At 40.4% G+C, this 18,434-nt stretch overlaps 1 protein-coding gene across 3 annotated transcripts in view; it reads right to left on the reverse strand.

Moving 5' to 3' along the window:
• Positions 1-18,434, reverse strand: part of samd12 (sterile alpha motif domain containing 12) — a 97,547-nt gene that overhangs the window by 54,677 nt on the left and 24,436 nt on the right. For all 3 annotated transcript variants that reach the window (XM_051390286.1, XM_051390285.1, XM_051390284.1), the window contains exons 3-4: positions 14,974-15,103; positions 3,788-3,928 (exon numbers count right to left, since the gene is read on the reverse strand). In XM_051390286.1, the coding sequence (XP_051246246.1) occupies positions 3,788-3,928; positions 14,974-15,103 (271 nt within the window). The remainder of the gene's footprint in view (positions 1-3,787; positions 3,929-14,973; positions 15,104-18,434) is intronic.

Genomic DNA, 18,434 nt, shown 5'->3' on the forward strand with positions numbered 1-18,434 from the left:
TATTGGTTAGTTCGGCAATGTTTTGTACTTGGAATAAATGCTTCCCCCCCCTTCACCGTTTTTCATTTGGCTTTTATTAATTCAGCTATTATTTAAAAGTCAGCCGTTACTTAATCCTGGATTTGCAGTATGTATAAATGCACACGTATGTAGAGAATTTATATATAGATATTTCATAGATATAGATGTGTTTATCTTCCATTAGATCTCAGAGGGAGGAGGGTTTCCTTTTCTCACCTCCTCTCTTTCTCACACTCCTCAATTTCCCTTTTCTCTATCTTCTCACCGCCTCTCTCTCTCCTTTTCTTTCTCATACCTTCTTGTCACCTACTGTCTCCCTCTCTCCCCACTCTTCTCACCATTCCTCCCCCTTCATTCTCTCTCTTCATCATCTCATCACCACTCCCCGCCACCTTCTCACTTCATCTCTCTCTCTCTCTCTCTCTCTCTCTCTCTCTGGCTCAGCTTCTTACTCGTTACAGCTGTATTTCTCTCTAGCAACAGCTCGAGGAAGCATGCCTTGGGCCTAGAAATACTCCACCATCTCTTCTCCTTCCAATTTCTCCCTCCCTGCCAAAAGCATCTCCAGAAGCGACAGCTTAGGAGACTTAAAATACTTCTGTTTTCTTCTCCTCCTTTTCTCACTGTTTGGTTCTCACCGTTCCATCACATGCAATACTTTCCGTGATACAGCTGGTAAAAACTCCAAACGAGGATTATTATGAGGCAAGAAACAATATAGAATCTATTAGGTATTTGTTATTACTTCCTGTGATGAATCTTAGGGGGTCATACATTATTCATGTCATGCAAAACAACATGTAAGTCCAATTTTCTCAAAGAAAAACAACCAAGACCCAGCTACGCTCTACCAACAGGCAACTTCCTGCTATTTTGACCCTGATGGGCTGTCGCTTCTCATATCATCAGAGGAGAGGAAAGGAGAAAATAGGAGAGGAGACAAGATGGGAGAGGAGAAGAAGAGTGGTGAAGATGAGACAGAAAGCATGAGGAGAAAAAGAGATGGGAGGCTGAAAGTAGCCCTTAACAAAGGGTCATCACTCAGCTTAACTCTCTCCCTTGCACTCTCTCTTTCTCTTTCTATTTTCCACTTGCTAGGGGACCAAAACAACAGTGGGGGATAGATGCTGCTTTATTACATTCTAAATGTTTTCCAAGAAGTTCGCAGAGTGACAAAGATCCCTAGAATTTGTTTCTCGGCCCCTGCGGCAAAGCCCTGTTTGAGAGTCTGTGGGCAGACGGGTGCTGATGGAAGTAGTGGCGGTGGTGACGCGGTGCGATGCTGGTAGCATTGATGGAGGAGAGCAGCTGCTAGAATTGCTGAGGAAGAGACACGGGAAGCTGAGAATCACAGGGTGAGAAGGAGAAAGCAAGGAGAGGATGGAAAACAACAGCGCCTGGCTGTTGTTATGAAACGTGCTACGGAGGATGCATTATGCAAAGTGAGAAGTGAATTGTGGATAAAGTGAAGAAATGAGGTTAAAGTGAGAAACTACAGGGTGCCACTGTGTGCCTATAGGAATATATGATAAAGAAAAAGATGATGATGGTCTCTTGTGTAACAGAAAACAGCAAAGTTAACAGTGGAAAAATGAATGTTTTTGCAGTGTCATTGGCGAAAGGTCAAAATTAACTGGAGCTAATAATGTAAATGATGAATATATTGTAGCTTGTGTGAATATACAGCATATTCAGTCTTCGAGTATTAAGATTAAAAATACCATACATATGATCAATATCTAAATGGTGCATCTGATTAACATACCCAGGAACATAAAGAAGTTTAAAGCTCCACTCTGACCAAATACATAAGTATACTTACAGGTTAATGCATTAATAAAATTAATGCACTGCTATAATAATAATAATAATAATAATAATAATAATAATAATTATTATTATTATTATTATTATTATTATTATTATTATTATAGTAGTGCATTAATAAAATTAATGCACTACTATAATAATAATAATAATAATAATAATAATAATAATAATAATAATAATAATAATAATAATTATTATTATTATTATTATTATTATTATACATCTTCCCCTACTGCTCACTGCACTATACTTTTGTGCAACATTTATTTATTGTTAGATTAAATCCAGGGCAACATCAAAAATGAGATCTCTCTAAATGAAGGTTAACTAAAATTGGAAATACATTTCTAAATTATAGTAAAATTATTTTGTATAACTTTGATGATAAATTAGAATTATTCAAAAAAATTTTCATATTCTAGAAATATTTTACTTTTATTTGATATATTATAATTGTTTCTAATAAAATATTCTTGAACTACCAATAGTTACAAATCTTAATCTAAAGCCATCTGTGTTTCTCTGTTGAATATCTCTCAAGTGTAACAGTTAAGATAATTATTGATTACTTACTTTATTAGATATGGCTTCAACACTAAATCAGTAATACTTTCTAAGCTAATTTTTTTGGAACATAATTTCTTAAGAATGCATTCTGAATTCAGAACTCTATTCACTATTTCAGTGCAAATGCTTTCTCCCACACATGCTAAACCGTTTATTTCTGCTTAGAATTAAAACTGAATGCGTTTTCTTTCTTTCTATTTTTTTTTGTCTCAATACGTGGCTTGCAAAATTGTGAAGGTATTTGTTCTTCTGTCAGCATGCCAGCACTGATTATCCCCATGCTTGCGTTGGAGTGAAGTAGCACCTACACATATTGTTGAGGCGAGTGTCTCGCATTCAGTAGGTAGGACTTTAGACTCTGCAGTTATCCTGAAATGTGAAGTTATCACTTCACCCAACTTGTACAGAAAAATAAAGTTGCTGATCTTAAAGGTGCAGTTTTTGACCTCTAGTAGGTCTATGGTGCAATGTTTTGCTGGAATAGTTGGGGCCAGATGGTGACATGGTGAATGATCAGAGGGGAAGTTGGTGAGCTGCAGTAACTGGCAAGCTAAATTGGCTAACTAACCTAGGTGGGCTCTCTATTTTTTCTTGCCTGTTCTACATCCCCCTGGCATTTTGGCCACAATTGCACACCATTTCATTCAATAGGATAATAAAGCTCTTTGACCTAACAAGCTTGCTAACTGTCAGTTAGCACACTCATCAGCTTGTTAGTTTAGCTTGGTTGCTAACAGGATCACTCAAAAGACCTATTTGTACCATATACTTCTTTCTCATAAACATCTGCACACCATTAGTCTTTTGTGGAACAGTTTTTACTCTGACAGAAGAGGTTAAATAAAAGTAGATGGCTCAACACAGCTTATAAGCTACAATAGCTTCATCTAATCCACGGGTAACATTCATGCAGATTGATTGTCTTGAGCGGATACTCTGATCACTGTCATTCCTTTTGTAATGAATTGATTTCACTGTGAAATTTCAGCATTTTAAATCCTACTGTGTCTCTGGGCCTGATCAAAATGCCAAAAAAATGTGTGCATGAGTCTTGTAGTTGCATAATAATTTTTGATTCATCACTTCCTGCCAGCTTTAAAACATGCAGTGATTGCCATGACTACAGATGGCATGCACATAAATGCTGCACACAGTAAATGATTTGAATATTCATCAGAATGTCAGATGTCATTCTCCTTGTGAATAATCTTTACCCAGGAGAGAAACAGATACAGCATGTCCTATAATAACATGTAGTGTCAAGCTTGTGTGAGTGAATTATATGCTGAATGAGATTTCATACTGTTTATATATTGTTTTACATATTTTATGAGTATTAAAGGGTTCAAATGTGTTCTGAAAAGTCTACCTTGTGTGAGAAGTTGAAGGGTCCTGACTTCCTCTCGGACACGAAGCTGTAGGACCTGCTGCAGGATGTGCTGCCTCTGGGCTTCCTGCATGATACCCATTCTTTCCAGCTTTCTGTCTGTCAATCTCATCAGAGCCCGCCCTAAACAGAAAAAGAAACAAGGCCGAAAGTTGAGGGCCAGAATGAGTGGGAAGCCAGAGGGAATTCAATAGGCACAGCTGGAGACACAAAGGGTACAGATAAAGCATTTATGTCAGGGGAAGAACAGAGAAAGGAAACAAACACAAACATGGTCAGAAAATTACAGCCACATAAATTGTGCATTGTGTGTTGATAACAGAGAGCTGTTCAAGGTTGCAACACTGTTTCTGACATAAAAACTAATTGTTTTTATGAGAGCCATTGCCTATTATGTGAATGTCAATCAGCCTGAAATTTGCTTTTAAGATCAACACAACTGAATGTGAAACATATTCTTCTAAAACACAGAACACGCTTTACATAAATATCAGTACTGCACATCCCTTGAGCAAGAATCCTTCACAGCTCCTTCCTTAATTGCAAATCCTTGTATAAAATCCATAATTTAATCATCCAATCAGTTTCTATGAGGGAGATTTGGGCTGCTGGTAAAACGGGAGTATGGTGTAATTATTAATGCTTGTTATGAGTGCCTTTGTAACATGTGGGGTGGTAAGCAGATAGGATGATAATTCAGGATAATTACTAGGCATTAGGTTGGACCCCAAGCTCCTTTGCCCTGAAGACTGTCTGGGCAAGAAACTGGCTCTGATTGGTTGACACCCAGGGGAGAGATCAGTCCTGATAGGTTCATGGAAGTTAATCTGTCACATTCATTTTCCTTCTCCTGTATTTCTGTCAGATCATTGACGTTAACAAATATAAAGCTTCATTCATGACTGATGCAAAATTGAAATAGAATTTTAAATTTGTACCCTTATTCAATGCCCCATTTTAAAAACGACAACAGAGAGAAGCAGACTTTATCATTTCATGTCTCTTGACTTGTTTGGACGATCTATTGTAGATCATTAGGACATGCAGAGCCCCACGCTACCACTTTGCTACCACAGCACAGAAGGGAGTAGTTGGGAAAGCTAAGTACCCTTAAGTGTTAGTGGTGTAACATTGACTGTGTTAGGCCAATTTTCTCCTGCCTTAACAAAAGAAGCTCTTCGCTTGGCGCTAAGGCCAGATGGGGGTAAAATGCCAAACATAGTTAAGATGCTTCATCGCAAAATGGCGCCGAAAGTACCCATTACATAAACACCGGGGAGCTAAGTAGAGTCATAAAGGCTCAGAAGTGAGAGAAGCATATTAAATGGGATGATGGAAAAGACAAAGATTAGTGAGGTGGAAAGAGAAAGTGGAATGATGAATCAAAGGAGGGCGGAAAGTTGGGGAGAAAAGGAAGATGTAGAAATTGACAGAAGAAAACCGAGTGCACATAAAGCATGCTGTTATGAGTCTATAAATATTGACCAACCATCACTTGGCACCTCATCTTGTAACCAAAGATAGATCGGCATGGCAACAGAGGTTCACTTATTCTATGCTTCACTAATGTCTTATCTTAAATAACAGCAGATACAAGACAGCTTACTGACCAGGAGATGGTTCACACAGCATCTTCGCTAATCTTTGTATTACAAAGATTATTTATTGAGGCATCCTTTAACTCTTGTGTTTTGTTGACAATGGCTTTACTTCTGCATTGTTTGGTGTTCCACAGACCCCACTGCTGCCCAAACATGTAAAAGAGTATTTGAGTGATAACCTTTCCCTTCGCCAGAACCTGAGCTTGATGAAGTTGAAAAAGTACAAAAATGGCTATGAAACAATGTCATTACACCAAATAAGGAAATCATAAACTGTGCTGAACTTCCAATGACGTAAATTTAAATTGACTTTGGATAGTCCTGTGTAATCAATAACAGATATAGACTGCATGAAAATCTGTTTAAAGGAGATGTTCGACATTTTGGGACTATGCTTAGTCATTTTCTTGCCAAGATTTAATTGAGAAGACAGATACCACTTTCATGCCGGTAGGTGAAGCTAGCAGCTGGCTAGCTTAGCTTAGCATTAAGACTGTAAATAGAGGGAAACAGCAAACCTGGTTCTCACAAAATCCACCTACCAGCACCAGGCAACTAGTGGATACTTCAGGAAGTTACTGGTCCATTTTGACATTTTATTTTTAACAGATTGATGTTAATTTGTGCTACCTTTGGACAGAACCAGGCTAAAAGTCTCCTCTTTCCAATATTTATGCTAAGCTATGTTAGCCAGCTGAATTCATAAGCAATTCTAGAGAGGTGATAAAACAATGTTACATTTATTTTTGAGCTATTAAAGAGGGCCTCCAGGACTCCAAACAGGACATCAGGGTTAATGAAACCTTCCAGTTATGATTCAGAATTGGTCATTAAAAGCATTTAGCATCAATGTTTAATTCATTAAATAAGTTTTCCTGTGGATGTTTTAATACATCAGTCCTGAGATCCTCTAACAGCTTAAAACGAGAAGTGTATTAATGTGGGCAGGTGGAGTACTGCGGATGCCTAGAATATGAGAGGCTCGCTGATGACTGCGAACAAACTGCCAGTTCTCGGCGGTAGGTGCCAACGCGGTGCTCCTTCCGGCCGGCGAGGCAGTATCAGCAGGGTGGAACAGCTTCTGAAAGGAGTCCAAGCTTTCACTCTCTCGCCCTGCAGTTCTGAGCCATTGGCTTCGACAATCCCACCAAGCCTCAGCTGGGAATTTTTCAAACCACAATTAATACACAGAGCAGTGTAGCATGGCCATGAGGAGAGGGGGAGGAGGAGGTGGAGGAGGAGGAGGACGAGGAGGAGGACGAGGAGGAGGACAGAAGAGGAAATTGGTCAAGAGGAAATAAATGAGGTAAGAGAGGAAGGGATGCTTGAAGAAAAGTTGAATTTCTAAAAGTGATAGAAAAATAGTGAATCAGCTATAAAAGGCATCACAACTATAGCAGTGATGAGAAAAAATGACAAAACGACTGGGCTGTGTAGTGGTACAAACAAAATATTATGTCAGCTTGGCACTGTGCTGCATGGTTAATTCTACTAAATTGTAACACATGGCTTCAGTTCATTTGGCAGGGCAACACAAAAAGACGATGGCAAAGAAAAGACATGGCAGAAAATCATTAACTCCTGACCTAAAACATATTTTACACACTGCGACACCGTTGTCCGCTCCTCGCTCAACAGCAGGAGCATCTAGTTCTGAACATGTGTATATATCCGCTGTCGTTGAAGGCAACAAAGATGTTTTTTTTTACTCAGTTGTACTTTACCTGTAGCTTATTTTATTGATTGGATTAGAATTTCTCTCTCTTCTAAGACACCTCAATTCTCCCAACCACTATTTCCATAGAAATGCTTTGCATTTTTTGAACAAATTTTTTAGATTAGGGCAAAATAAGATGTGTTCATGACCAAACTATATGGGAATAGTTCACCAGTACGTGACAAGGTTACATTCTCTAGCTCCTACCATCATTAAAGGGGAGCCTGTCAGGGTGCGAACTACAGTGGAGCCAGAGGGAGCTTAGCTCCTCTTAATAAGACATGAGCTCCTGAAAACATGATTTGTGAAATTTTGGGGGGTCTCTAAAATATTGCACACATGCTATTTCTGCCATTCATTTTAGAAGCTCAGAACTGTAGGAAGCAGATGTGACTTCTCTGTTTTGTAGTCAACAAACTGTGAGCCAATCAGTCGTTTCCATCAGAACAGAGGTTTTCCAGATGTAGCCTAAACAGATATATGAGGTCTCCTATTCCAGCAGCTTTAAGCTTTTTCAACAAAAATGCACCCACAGCAGTTACCAGGTGCTGTATTTTTAGCATTTATTATTGACTGCAGTCGGTACTTCAGTTTGCCCCTCTGATACATTGTGGTGCTTTATTGCTGCTAAAACATTAAATGAATTAATTTGTAGCCTCTGATCCATGTATACCCTGTAGCGTTTTTAATCAGGCACTATGGTGATAAAGAGGGGACTCAAACTGGGCATATTGCAATTATGTACACCCCTGAAAACCCTGCTCTTTTTATTCTTTACTGTGGGGGGTTTCTGGTGGATTGGTGGTAACTGAGTGGCAGAATGAGCTGCATCCCTTTCTACAGTAGAAGAAGCAGGTACTGCAAAATCTGTTTCCATCAGCATATTTTTTCCAATGTGTCATCTTCTCCATCTCAGACTCTCTTTTTTAATTTTATGTACCAGCTGAAAATGTGCATAAAAACACTGTACCTACCCTCCAGATACCGTCTTATTGACTACCATATTTTTTTTATCCCCCCCGGAATGAGGTAAATTATTCCTTCCCCTATTTTCTATAAGGAGGTTAGTGAATTCAAACTCCCAGGAAGATGAGCTGCTTGTGCTTTCACTGAACTCTGAATATTTCTCTCCTTCACCTATTTCCTCGATTCTGGTGGTTACCTGTAGCACATCTCTCTCTGATTTATAGCCAAGAGTCTGTATTTTATTAGACAAGAGCTATATTGTAAGTAAAAAGATATATATGATGGGCTATATTGTACTGAATGTGTTTTTACACACAAACCAAATATGTTACACATACTTTACAGAAACACGCTGATGTGAGTACACACACAAACACATTGTCCCTGGGAATTAGATTAATGAGTGGTGGGTGAGCAGCAGTGTTGTGCTGAAGCAGATTAATCTACAGCTATAGCCCGGCACGTCAACCACGGCTTTGATGAATGGGAGCCTAAAGTGTATCTGTACACGCACACACTCACACAAAAACACACACATAATAAGCATGTGCAAACTGGGAAATATTGCCATATTGGTCCCATGGAGCTAAAATGCCACGCTAATTGAGGTTGTGTGTGGGGCAGGCATGGTTGAAGACAGGAGCTCAAAGGCAACAAAAAATGAACCCTCCTCTCAGTCTAACTTAAAAAAAAATCACATTTTCCAACCCAGACATGTTTTGGCAGCTGTGTGATACGGTGCAAGAATGTATTCTATGACTACTTCTCCTCAGGTAAATCTTCCACACCAGTCACACATATTTCTCAAATCTCCCGCGCAGCTGTGTGCCCATATGTGTGTCCTCTGGGGATAAATGTCACTGAGCTGCATCTGGCGTACTGCACTCCAAACCTGCACTACACTCTGTCAAGCACAGAATAACAAGTGATGTGACTGTTGCACGCTGGGTTGTAAGTATACTTTTTGCTGCCATATGCGATAGGAACCCCCCCCCCCCCAAGAATAAAAGTGTGATAGCAACTTTTGGACTAGCTGACAACGACAAAACATAGACTGTAGCAGCACTAGGCAGATTCTTCACCGGTGGTTCGCTGTGATGTTGCACCGCTAGAAGTCTTTAAAGTAAATGGCGACCGATTGTCTCAGTAACAGAGTTGTTTGTAGCCCTGCAGCTAAAAGGCTACTGCAGCCACTAAGCACCAGTGATCCAATGCTAATGCTATTCCTGACTGTACAAGAGGAGGACAGTTACGATCCAGGAGAGGACAGGGTTCAGTCTAAGTAATGAAACTAGTCCAGCCAGCCAGAGAGACACACACACAAATACCCACCCACACACGGATAATAAGCCGCCTCGATATCCACTTGTCACAGCAGCAGTAGCCTCATGCTGATTTCACCACTACTGATCTATTTCAGTTTGCTGATCATTATACGGCACCTCTGTTGGTTAGCCACAGCTAACAACCTGAAGACAGCTCACTGGGACTCTATCGCTGTGGAGTCGGTATAAATTGCTGAAATCACTGTGAGGTTCACTGTGAGCTAACTAGCTGTCCTGAGTTAAACAGACCAGTCTGATGTTCTGTGGTCATTACGGAAGGACTGCTGGCTGTTATTTCAGAGAGCTAACATCCTGTCACAGGTGAGGGAGATCATAAAGAATTAATGCGACCACTTGTTGTGTGCCACAGACTTTCTGCACATGGCCCTCACTAGTGAAATAAGTATTCCATATTATCTTTTATCAACTTTCATAAGTATATTATATTAAGTGTATTGGGACGCTATCATGTTATTGTTAAAAACTCTGCTGTTCTCCTGTGCGTTTGATTGATGGGATTCTCTTCTGCACTTTTAAAGCCTTTATTGAATTTGGGGCCTCTCATTACCGCACTCTAACTGTATTTTGTGTATCTCTTTTTATTTTATTTTAATTGGTTTTTAATGGTCTAATGCATTTCTTTGCCTCATGTAAAGCACTTTCAATTGCCTCTATGTGTGAATGGTGTATACAATACACCTTGTCTTACACATTTCCAGGCAAGCTGTAATTGAAAACTAACAAACTTGAGTTATTAGGTTTTGTTTGTAGTGGAACACAGTTCATTTCTATGAACATCAGTTTGACTGTTTATGATTTGGCATACATTTGCCATATGATATCAATATCTGTTTTAAAAAGCAAAAAGTATCTTAACTTTTAGTCCCTTGTATGGATAAAGCTCCAAAAACCCCAGAGCAACAATCCCATAATGTTATCCCATAATGCAATTCACACCCACCCTGCCTGCTAAAAGTCCATCATCTCCAGTTTGAAATGAAGACTTTCTGTTGAAAAAACACATCTTCTTGCCCCAATAAGTCTTGAAATAACTAAACATATCAGCCTATATATAAGATTCATAAACACATACAGCTAGAGCTCTGAATGCAATTTGGACACAGATAATTGTCAAGTCCTTCTCCGTTTTGAAAGATAGACCAAACTTTATTTACTGTGCCTGTGTGGTAACGAGCAGCAACAGCACCAGTGTGTTAAAACTGCAAAATAAACTCCACACATGCCTACAAGCTCCACTGAGACATTGCCTGGTCTGAGCCTTTTCTTAGCTGGAGTGCCACTGCTGAATCGTACTGGTGAAGTGCGATGCACTCAGCACAGTGTGAGAGGATTACTGTGATTGAGGCTGTACATGACCACATAGAGGTGATGAGATGGGTTGTCTTTGACTAAATCTCTACTTTTCTTGGCATGATCATTATAACAGGCTCACTGGGACATGAGCTGTAATGGCTTGAATATCAAGAGTCCATTTTTCTCTTTTTCTGGCAGGTCAATGCTTTTCTTCTTCCTTTATCTGGTTACAAAGGCAGCCAGTTGTTGAAAGAAAGGGAATAACATAAAGAGAAGAATATAGTATCTTTGTATGTTCATCATCATCAGCATTACACAGTACCAGTGAAACTAAAAGTGTATAATGATAATAAACTACACTTTTATTTATCTGTGTCACTCACAGTCTCTGAAGATTAATTCCCAAACTCTCCATATGGAAAAGCAAGGACGACATTTTCAAAACATGCAATTGGCAGAACAGTAATTAATTTTATATTACACATTGCTATATAATCATCTTGCCAATGGCATCATTAACCACGATTCCTTCTGTCTGTGGATCAAATTGTCCCCCAAACAGCTCATCAGCAGCGAGCTGTTCGAGTTTCTTGTTTGGAAATTACACAAAACAATGGCCACCAGTGGAGCTGTTTTGTGGCTCGAGAGTTGATATGCAGCCATGTTAGTGCCTTTGACTCATTTACTATGTGCCTGTTCCCCTATTACACAGCAGCACTTTTATGACAGCAGTCTGTGGTGCCTGCAGAATTCATTGTCTCATCACTCAAGTCCTGTTTAGGCCTGTTGCTGCGTGTCCTCGTCTGGTTTTAAAATAGCGTTTGTCACCTTTCATCCCTTTTCTGCGGCTCATCAAAAATACATTTTGTACCCAGTGTGAGACCTTCCAGTGGACGAAGAGATCACGGCCAGAGCGTCACAGGCTGATGTTATTTTCAGAGTGGAGAGATGATGGATCTGCCAAAGCGAAGGGGGTTGAGGCAGACCTTTAAGAGAACTGAAGAGGTATAGTGTGAGCTGCTGGATACAGGCCACCCTTCATTAAGCCAGTAATATTACAGCCTATTAATTATTCAGAGTAAGGTCTTATGACATCATACATCAATGGATATTATGAGGACTGTTATTCATTTATCTGGAGTATTCCTGTGTGAGGAAAAACAGTCTAACCGATGGATGATAGGAGTAGTATTCTCTAGGTCCCATTGCACTGCACTGCTGTTTCTGTTTTTCTCAAACCTACAGAATTTGTTCAAATTTTGTTTTGTGTCTCTCAATCTGGGTGTTTTGCTCCTATATAGGAGGGGTGGCGGGCTTTGTCCAGGGACATAATCTGTCTGTGGTTGTGGGCTGTTTCAAGTTACAAATAGCAACTATTTATTGATATTATTTCACATTAAAGTTAATAATTTGGCATTCATTTATGACACTGAATAATGAAAGAGCAATGTAACTATTAATAATGTACAGCTTGTTGTTGCCAAGAACCAAAGCTTGAAATGTGAGTTTTAAGACATTTTTACTCATTTTACTCATTCAGAAGTTTTTAAACCTGCCCCTCCAGCCTGACTCTACAGCTGCATCTAATTCTGTCTTTGTATGCCTTTAGAGAGGCTCTGAATTCCCACAGTGTGATGTAATGGTCTTCTCTGACAGAAAATATAACTTAATAGTGACTCACACTTTTTTCCCTCTCTTCCACCCTCTTGCTTTTGATTACCTATGTCATCACACCTTGTGTGCTGATTACATCTAAGGTATCGGAAATTGTATGTTTAACTAATTTATCTTGCCAAGCTACTCTCCCACCAAAAGAGCTTCGTCCTTGTAATTACAACGGATTAAGGACTAATATCTAATTATGCCGTAATATGCTTTAATGCATTTTTAATGGCAGCTGGGTGTTAAAGTCAAATTCGAAGCTGTCTCTGTTGGGGGTGGGAGGTGAAGATTGAGGGAGGGAAAGGGTTTCTTGGCAGTATAGGCTGCAGGGAGGGCGGGCAACATTGATTTCTTTGGCTGAGGTTACAGGAGCCTAGCAGGGAGGCAGCTGCTGCATACTGAAGTCATTCGACGTTAAAAATGTTGCACCAGCCCCTGGTACGCAGTAAAATGCATTTCCCTCGCCGCTGTTTTATGTCAAAGGAGGGAGGACACAAATGCCTGTTTGAATTATGATCTGGAATAGAGACCGTTTATTGATTTGCTACTTTATGAAGGGATGACTACATTGCCAAGACAAGTGAGATTGAGTACCGCTGGCAGCCGAAAAGAGGGTTGAGTGTTCTGTTATGGATGGATTGGACCGAAAATACAGTAAAGAAACGCTACGGTCTGGAGAATCCAATGTTCTGAAAACCAAAAATCAGGCCTATTCATGCAGATACAAACACACACACACACACACACACACACACACACACACACACACCACCGCCAGTCTTCAAGGGTCAGAGCTAGTCTATGACAAGCACACTGAACAAATAGATATTCTCAGATGCACGCCTGCATGCACTTATAAATGTATTCATACTCACTGTTTGTTTGTCTACGCATGATTGTTTTCCACAACAATATTCCATTCATCATTTGTTTCCCCCTTGTTTATTCTAATAGGGCGTAGGACAGAAAAAATATATCTGCATAATATTTCAAAGATTGATTGGGATGCAAATTGCCTTGTGAGCCCAATTGGTGTGGCTTGGCCTGTTTTAATTGGGTTCTGTTAATTAATGCTCAATGTGAAGACAAACTGAATTACTTGCAGGTTTTGCGCATGTCATTATTCCTCCTAATTGTGCCAGTAGGAAAACGTGTGTGCGCATTGTATGCGCATGAGCATGCATGCATATTTGGTTAACCCTTTCTTCTCTTGTTTGATCCTGTGAAAATCATTACAGCTTAATAACAAACACAGGTCATTCAGTTAATACACCATTAAGAAGCTAAGATCCAATGTTTTAATCACTGAAAGACTAATAAAGAGAAAATATAATTTATTTACAGGTTATAACTGAATTCTTCAAGCATCGCAGGAACACTTAATTAGATATGGACCTCATGAGAAATTTATACCAACTGAATGACTGGATGACTGCACTTGACATGATTTCTCTTTTATGTAATAACAAACTGCACGGATGTGATAACAGGAGTGTTTTCAGTGGGAGGGTCTGTAAGTCCTTTTCGTGTTATGTCTTTTAATCTGAATTATTACTGTGTTGCATGCAAGATCCAAATTAATAAACTAAACAAAACAACTTGTGTTTCACAAGTGATTAGTCATTGCAGCTGTTTTTATTGTACCTTGAATGAAAAGAAAATGACATTCTCCAAAATGCTTCTACTTGAAGATGTATCCAAAATGTTGCAGCGGTTCAACAAGCATGCAATGGACTGTGGGTTATCTCCTGGACCTCAATGTTGCTGATGAGATATGTGTGCAACTTGAACCGCAAAGCAGTGAGATTCATATTTTCAGACCATTAAACAGAGGATGCTAAATCCCACCATGCAAACAAGTAACAGTCAAAATGCATCAAAGGGTAAAACGGGAGCATGAGTCATTACGCCACTCATCATGGCCGCAGAGTGATTTATCCTGCCAGCCAGTCACTGAGTCGAGGAGGACCTCGACAGCGACAAATAAACATATTAATGGGATCAGTCGTGCTCTGAGAGGAAGAGTGCATGGCAATTAACGGTCGTCTGTTACTATGCGGACCGGAGTATCGTTAGCGCCGGGGTGACCTTGACGGAGCCTCGTTAGGGAAATGATTGACGTGGCAACTGTTGTCAGTGGTAACTCTGACAGTGGGAAGGAAGGGATGGACAGACGGGTAGGCCGGGTGGCAGGGCTGCAGGTGGCATACAAGCGGGTGCAGGCCGCACCTGGGATGTTATGAATGGGATCTGGCTTCATCAAGATGACAAATGCAGAACAGAGACGAGCTGTGTGACTCCAAAGTTTTCACTCTTAACTTGATGTGAAAACATTGTTTTGTCAATTCCCTGCTTCCCAGTGTCTGTAGCAATGTCACAAATACAAGATAAATATTGCACTTGGTACATAGAGTGATTTTGACCTTCCCTTCAACCACTAATCACCTTGCAACAGCTACAGCACAAATGTTTTTTAATTGCATGGGGGGAAAAAAAGCCCACAACAGTTACGCTGCAAATTGAATGAATGAGAGACCATCTTCCATGACCACAGTTCAGGTTAGAGCAAGTGTGAAGTAGTACCTGTGATGTCGTGCTGTTTGAAGGAGTCGCTGTAGATCTGGTGCTGATTGGGACAATGTTTCTTCAGCCATTTGCACACATCCTGTTGGGTCCACAGGGCAACTGGTTTGGACAGCTTTACATATCCTGGCTGAGACAAACCAAACATTTAAAATTCAGAAACATTTCAGAATCTGTTACCTGTTACTGCTTATGCACATGCACTGAGGCAAAGTCTTTTTTTATAATCTTGCTGAACTATGCCTCTGTTGTTGTTCTAGTTGATCCCTTATGTGTACATGCATTATTATAGCCTTCTTTAATAGACTACCACTTTCACACTTTGGTTAGATATGTACTGGCAACTGAGTGACATTTTCCCTCAAGGATTGATTAAGTATTAACCTTTTAAAATAAAAAGAATAATCAATAATAAGAAATATACACAGTCTAAAGCTGGGCAGATAGTGTACAATTATATTTATATTGTATGTTGTGTTGAATCACTCCTGGTTTTCTGTTTTGCTGTTGTTATTTTATCGATTCTTCATTTCTGTATAAAATCAGAAACCAGAAAATGGTGAAAAAATGACCATCACAACTTTCCAGAGCCTGAGGTGACAACTTCTAATGTCTTATCCTGTCCTATCAACAGTCCCGAAAACAACAAGATTGAGTTTAAAATGATATAAAACAAAGAAAAGGGGCAAGTCTTCACCTTCAAGAAGCTAGAACTTGTCGATTACAAGTCACGCAAAAAAGAGAAAATAAATTAAATGCCACCAAGTTTCTGTCACTATGCATCACTGCCTTTTTTAAGTTGACTGACAGAGAGTATTATGAACTTGTGTGTATGTGTGGCCTCTTCAGCATGTGCTGGTCGAGCTTTAGATACAGACAACAAATTTGCAAGCTAATCAAAGTGTTGCTCAACAGCACCACTAGTGGTCAAAAACTTCAGTAATGTAGTCGTAGCCATTGTGGACAGAGTGAAGCTTTAATCCAACTTTATGACATTTAATACAGGCTATATTAGATTGCATGTAATAGCACATACATACACATATCTGCACTGCACTGTACTCTGGTTGCAAGATGCCACTCTAGTTTAAATACTTCAGCACAGTAGTCTGCCAAAGGATCGCTCTTGAAAGTGCTGGCAATGCTTTTGATTTTGATTGAGGGGCTACTAAAATTACAAACAGAGAGAGGTGATTAAAATTTCACATCCACTCCCTTCCACTTCAGCCTCCTCTCCGGCTGCCGTGTGGTGTGGCATAGCAATGGAAGCCCTTCGCTTCTCCACCCGGAGAAAAGCAGAATAACAGGTACTGGCAGCATTTCCTCTTCTTTGCCTTCTCGCTCCCCGCCACCTCCGTCCCCCCCACCCCATCTCTCATCTCTCCCCCGTATTCAATCTCGCTCGGTCCCTGTCAGATCTATCACATTGTCTTTCTCACTTCCTCTCCCCACATTCTGTAGCTCTCATCTTTCCCATCTCGCTCTCCCTCTCACCTGTTTCTTATTATATGGTACTACCTCACTCTCTCCTCCTCTCTCCACAGCTCCTTCCCACTCACTCTATATCTAGCATCCCAGGGAGACAGAGAAATTGGGGGAGATGTACATGCTGGTTTTGGCATGTGGTCTATATCTCCTGAAGGTAGGCGAAGTGACAGCAGGTAGGCAGGTAGGAGAGGCCACCGCTCTTAATGCGATTGCTTGGCAGGCTGTGTGGATAGATGCTGAATCTGCAGGGAGGGGTGGGAACGGCATCGCAGGAAGAAAAACCACATTAACCATTAAACACAGCTCAACTCAATGCTAATTAACCCTGACTAGGAGCCTGAGGCGACAAAAGAGAGAGGGAGGCCTGGATGGAGAAAGAGTGAGGGACAGAGTGCAAGGAAGAGGGAGAGAAGTGTGTGTGTTGAAAGCATTTGAGTTTGGGAGAGTAGAACTAGCAGGAGAGAAGGGAGGAGGTGTGGAGGGTGGCTGGACTGACAGATGAGGCAGAGAGTAGAAAAAAAGCTAGTGGACTCTGCAGAATTTGACACAGGAGACACTCTCATTTTCCATGAACCCATTTGTGAGTCAATGGCCATCTGTGTTTTACATTCTGCACTGATTTAGCCCATAGCTGTGTTCCCGGGGCCAGTACAATAGGTGAGCCGGTGCCTTCCTGCCTGCCAGCCAGCCAACACAGCCAAAGGGCGGAGAGAAAACAGCAGAGAGAAGAAAACAGGAGTACAATCATGCTCAAAGAGCTGTGTTCAAGAGACTCCGGGCCAATTAGAGATTTGAGTGACAGCACAGGGGTGAGAGGAGAAGCCTGCTTTATTTCTAACTGCAATACGTCTGGGAACAGGCGCCGCACACACACACACACACACACACACACACACACACACACACACACACACACACACACACACACACACACACACACACACACACACACACACACACACACACACACACACACACACACACACACACAGGCAACACCCACACTGAAAAAAAAAAAAAAATATATCCACATGAACCATCCAATTGTCATGTGTGCCAACATGCATTCAGTGTGTAGCTGTCCTTGGCTTTAATTGATAACTGAAAGCCCAGTGCAGCTCCCAGTATTCTTCACGTTACCTTAGCAACAGAGCAAGGACAACCTCAAAAATTAAAAGACGAGGGAATAAAGCCTTTGGGGGAAAACGCGCAACCCGAACATGAACCAGAGTGTGGAATAAACATCCACACATTAACGACCACAGTGGAAAACTATTACTTACATAATGAAGCATGTAATCGCACTAACACTGATAAGCATTTAAAGATCCAATATGAATGTATTCAGCTAAATTAATAAAGAGGCAATCACATGGCCCCCTTTTGTGGAGACAATATGGGAATACAAAAAGAGCTGGGAATTAAAAGCGCTGAAAAGCATTCCAGAGATGACTGAGTGAGTGAATTTGGCAGTTGCTTTGTGCACAGCAGTAGTTGTTTCCCTTGTGTCGTGATTTTCATTTTGGCTCCAAGATTGTTAAGCTGATTGCAGGGTCAAATGGCTTTACACTCAATTAAAAATGTTGACTACAGCAGCAATTAACACATATAGTGACATTGTTTTGTCAATCATTTCCTGTATTTAGCTTTAAATTATAAGGTCTTTGACCACAAAGACCTTATAATGTCAAATAGATTTCATAGTTTTCCAGAGTTTTGTTTACTTCACAGAAATAACTCAAATTGAACCTCAACCCTGGATATTTCCCAAGACAAAAGATGTGGGCAGAGTTCATTTATTGAGCAAAATGTGTACAAGGGCAAAACAAATATTCAATAGCTCTTTGACAGCACAAGAGCTGTTACTTTTGTTCAGAACCATTACAGCTGTCTAGCAGCCTTCATTAGGAGCAATATTGTTTGTTGCATGAAACACGGCTGTGTTCAAAACAATGCAATCCCAATTCATTTTT

Source organism: Dicentrarchus labrax, unplaced genomic scaffold (genome assembly GCF_905237075.1).
Source record: "Dicentrarchus labrax unplaced genomic scaffold, dlabrax2021, whole genome shotgun sequence".
Taxonomy (NCBI): domain Eukaryota; kingdom Metazoa; phylum Chordata; class Actinopteri; family Moronidae; genus Dicentrarchus; species Dicentrarchus labrax.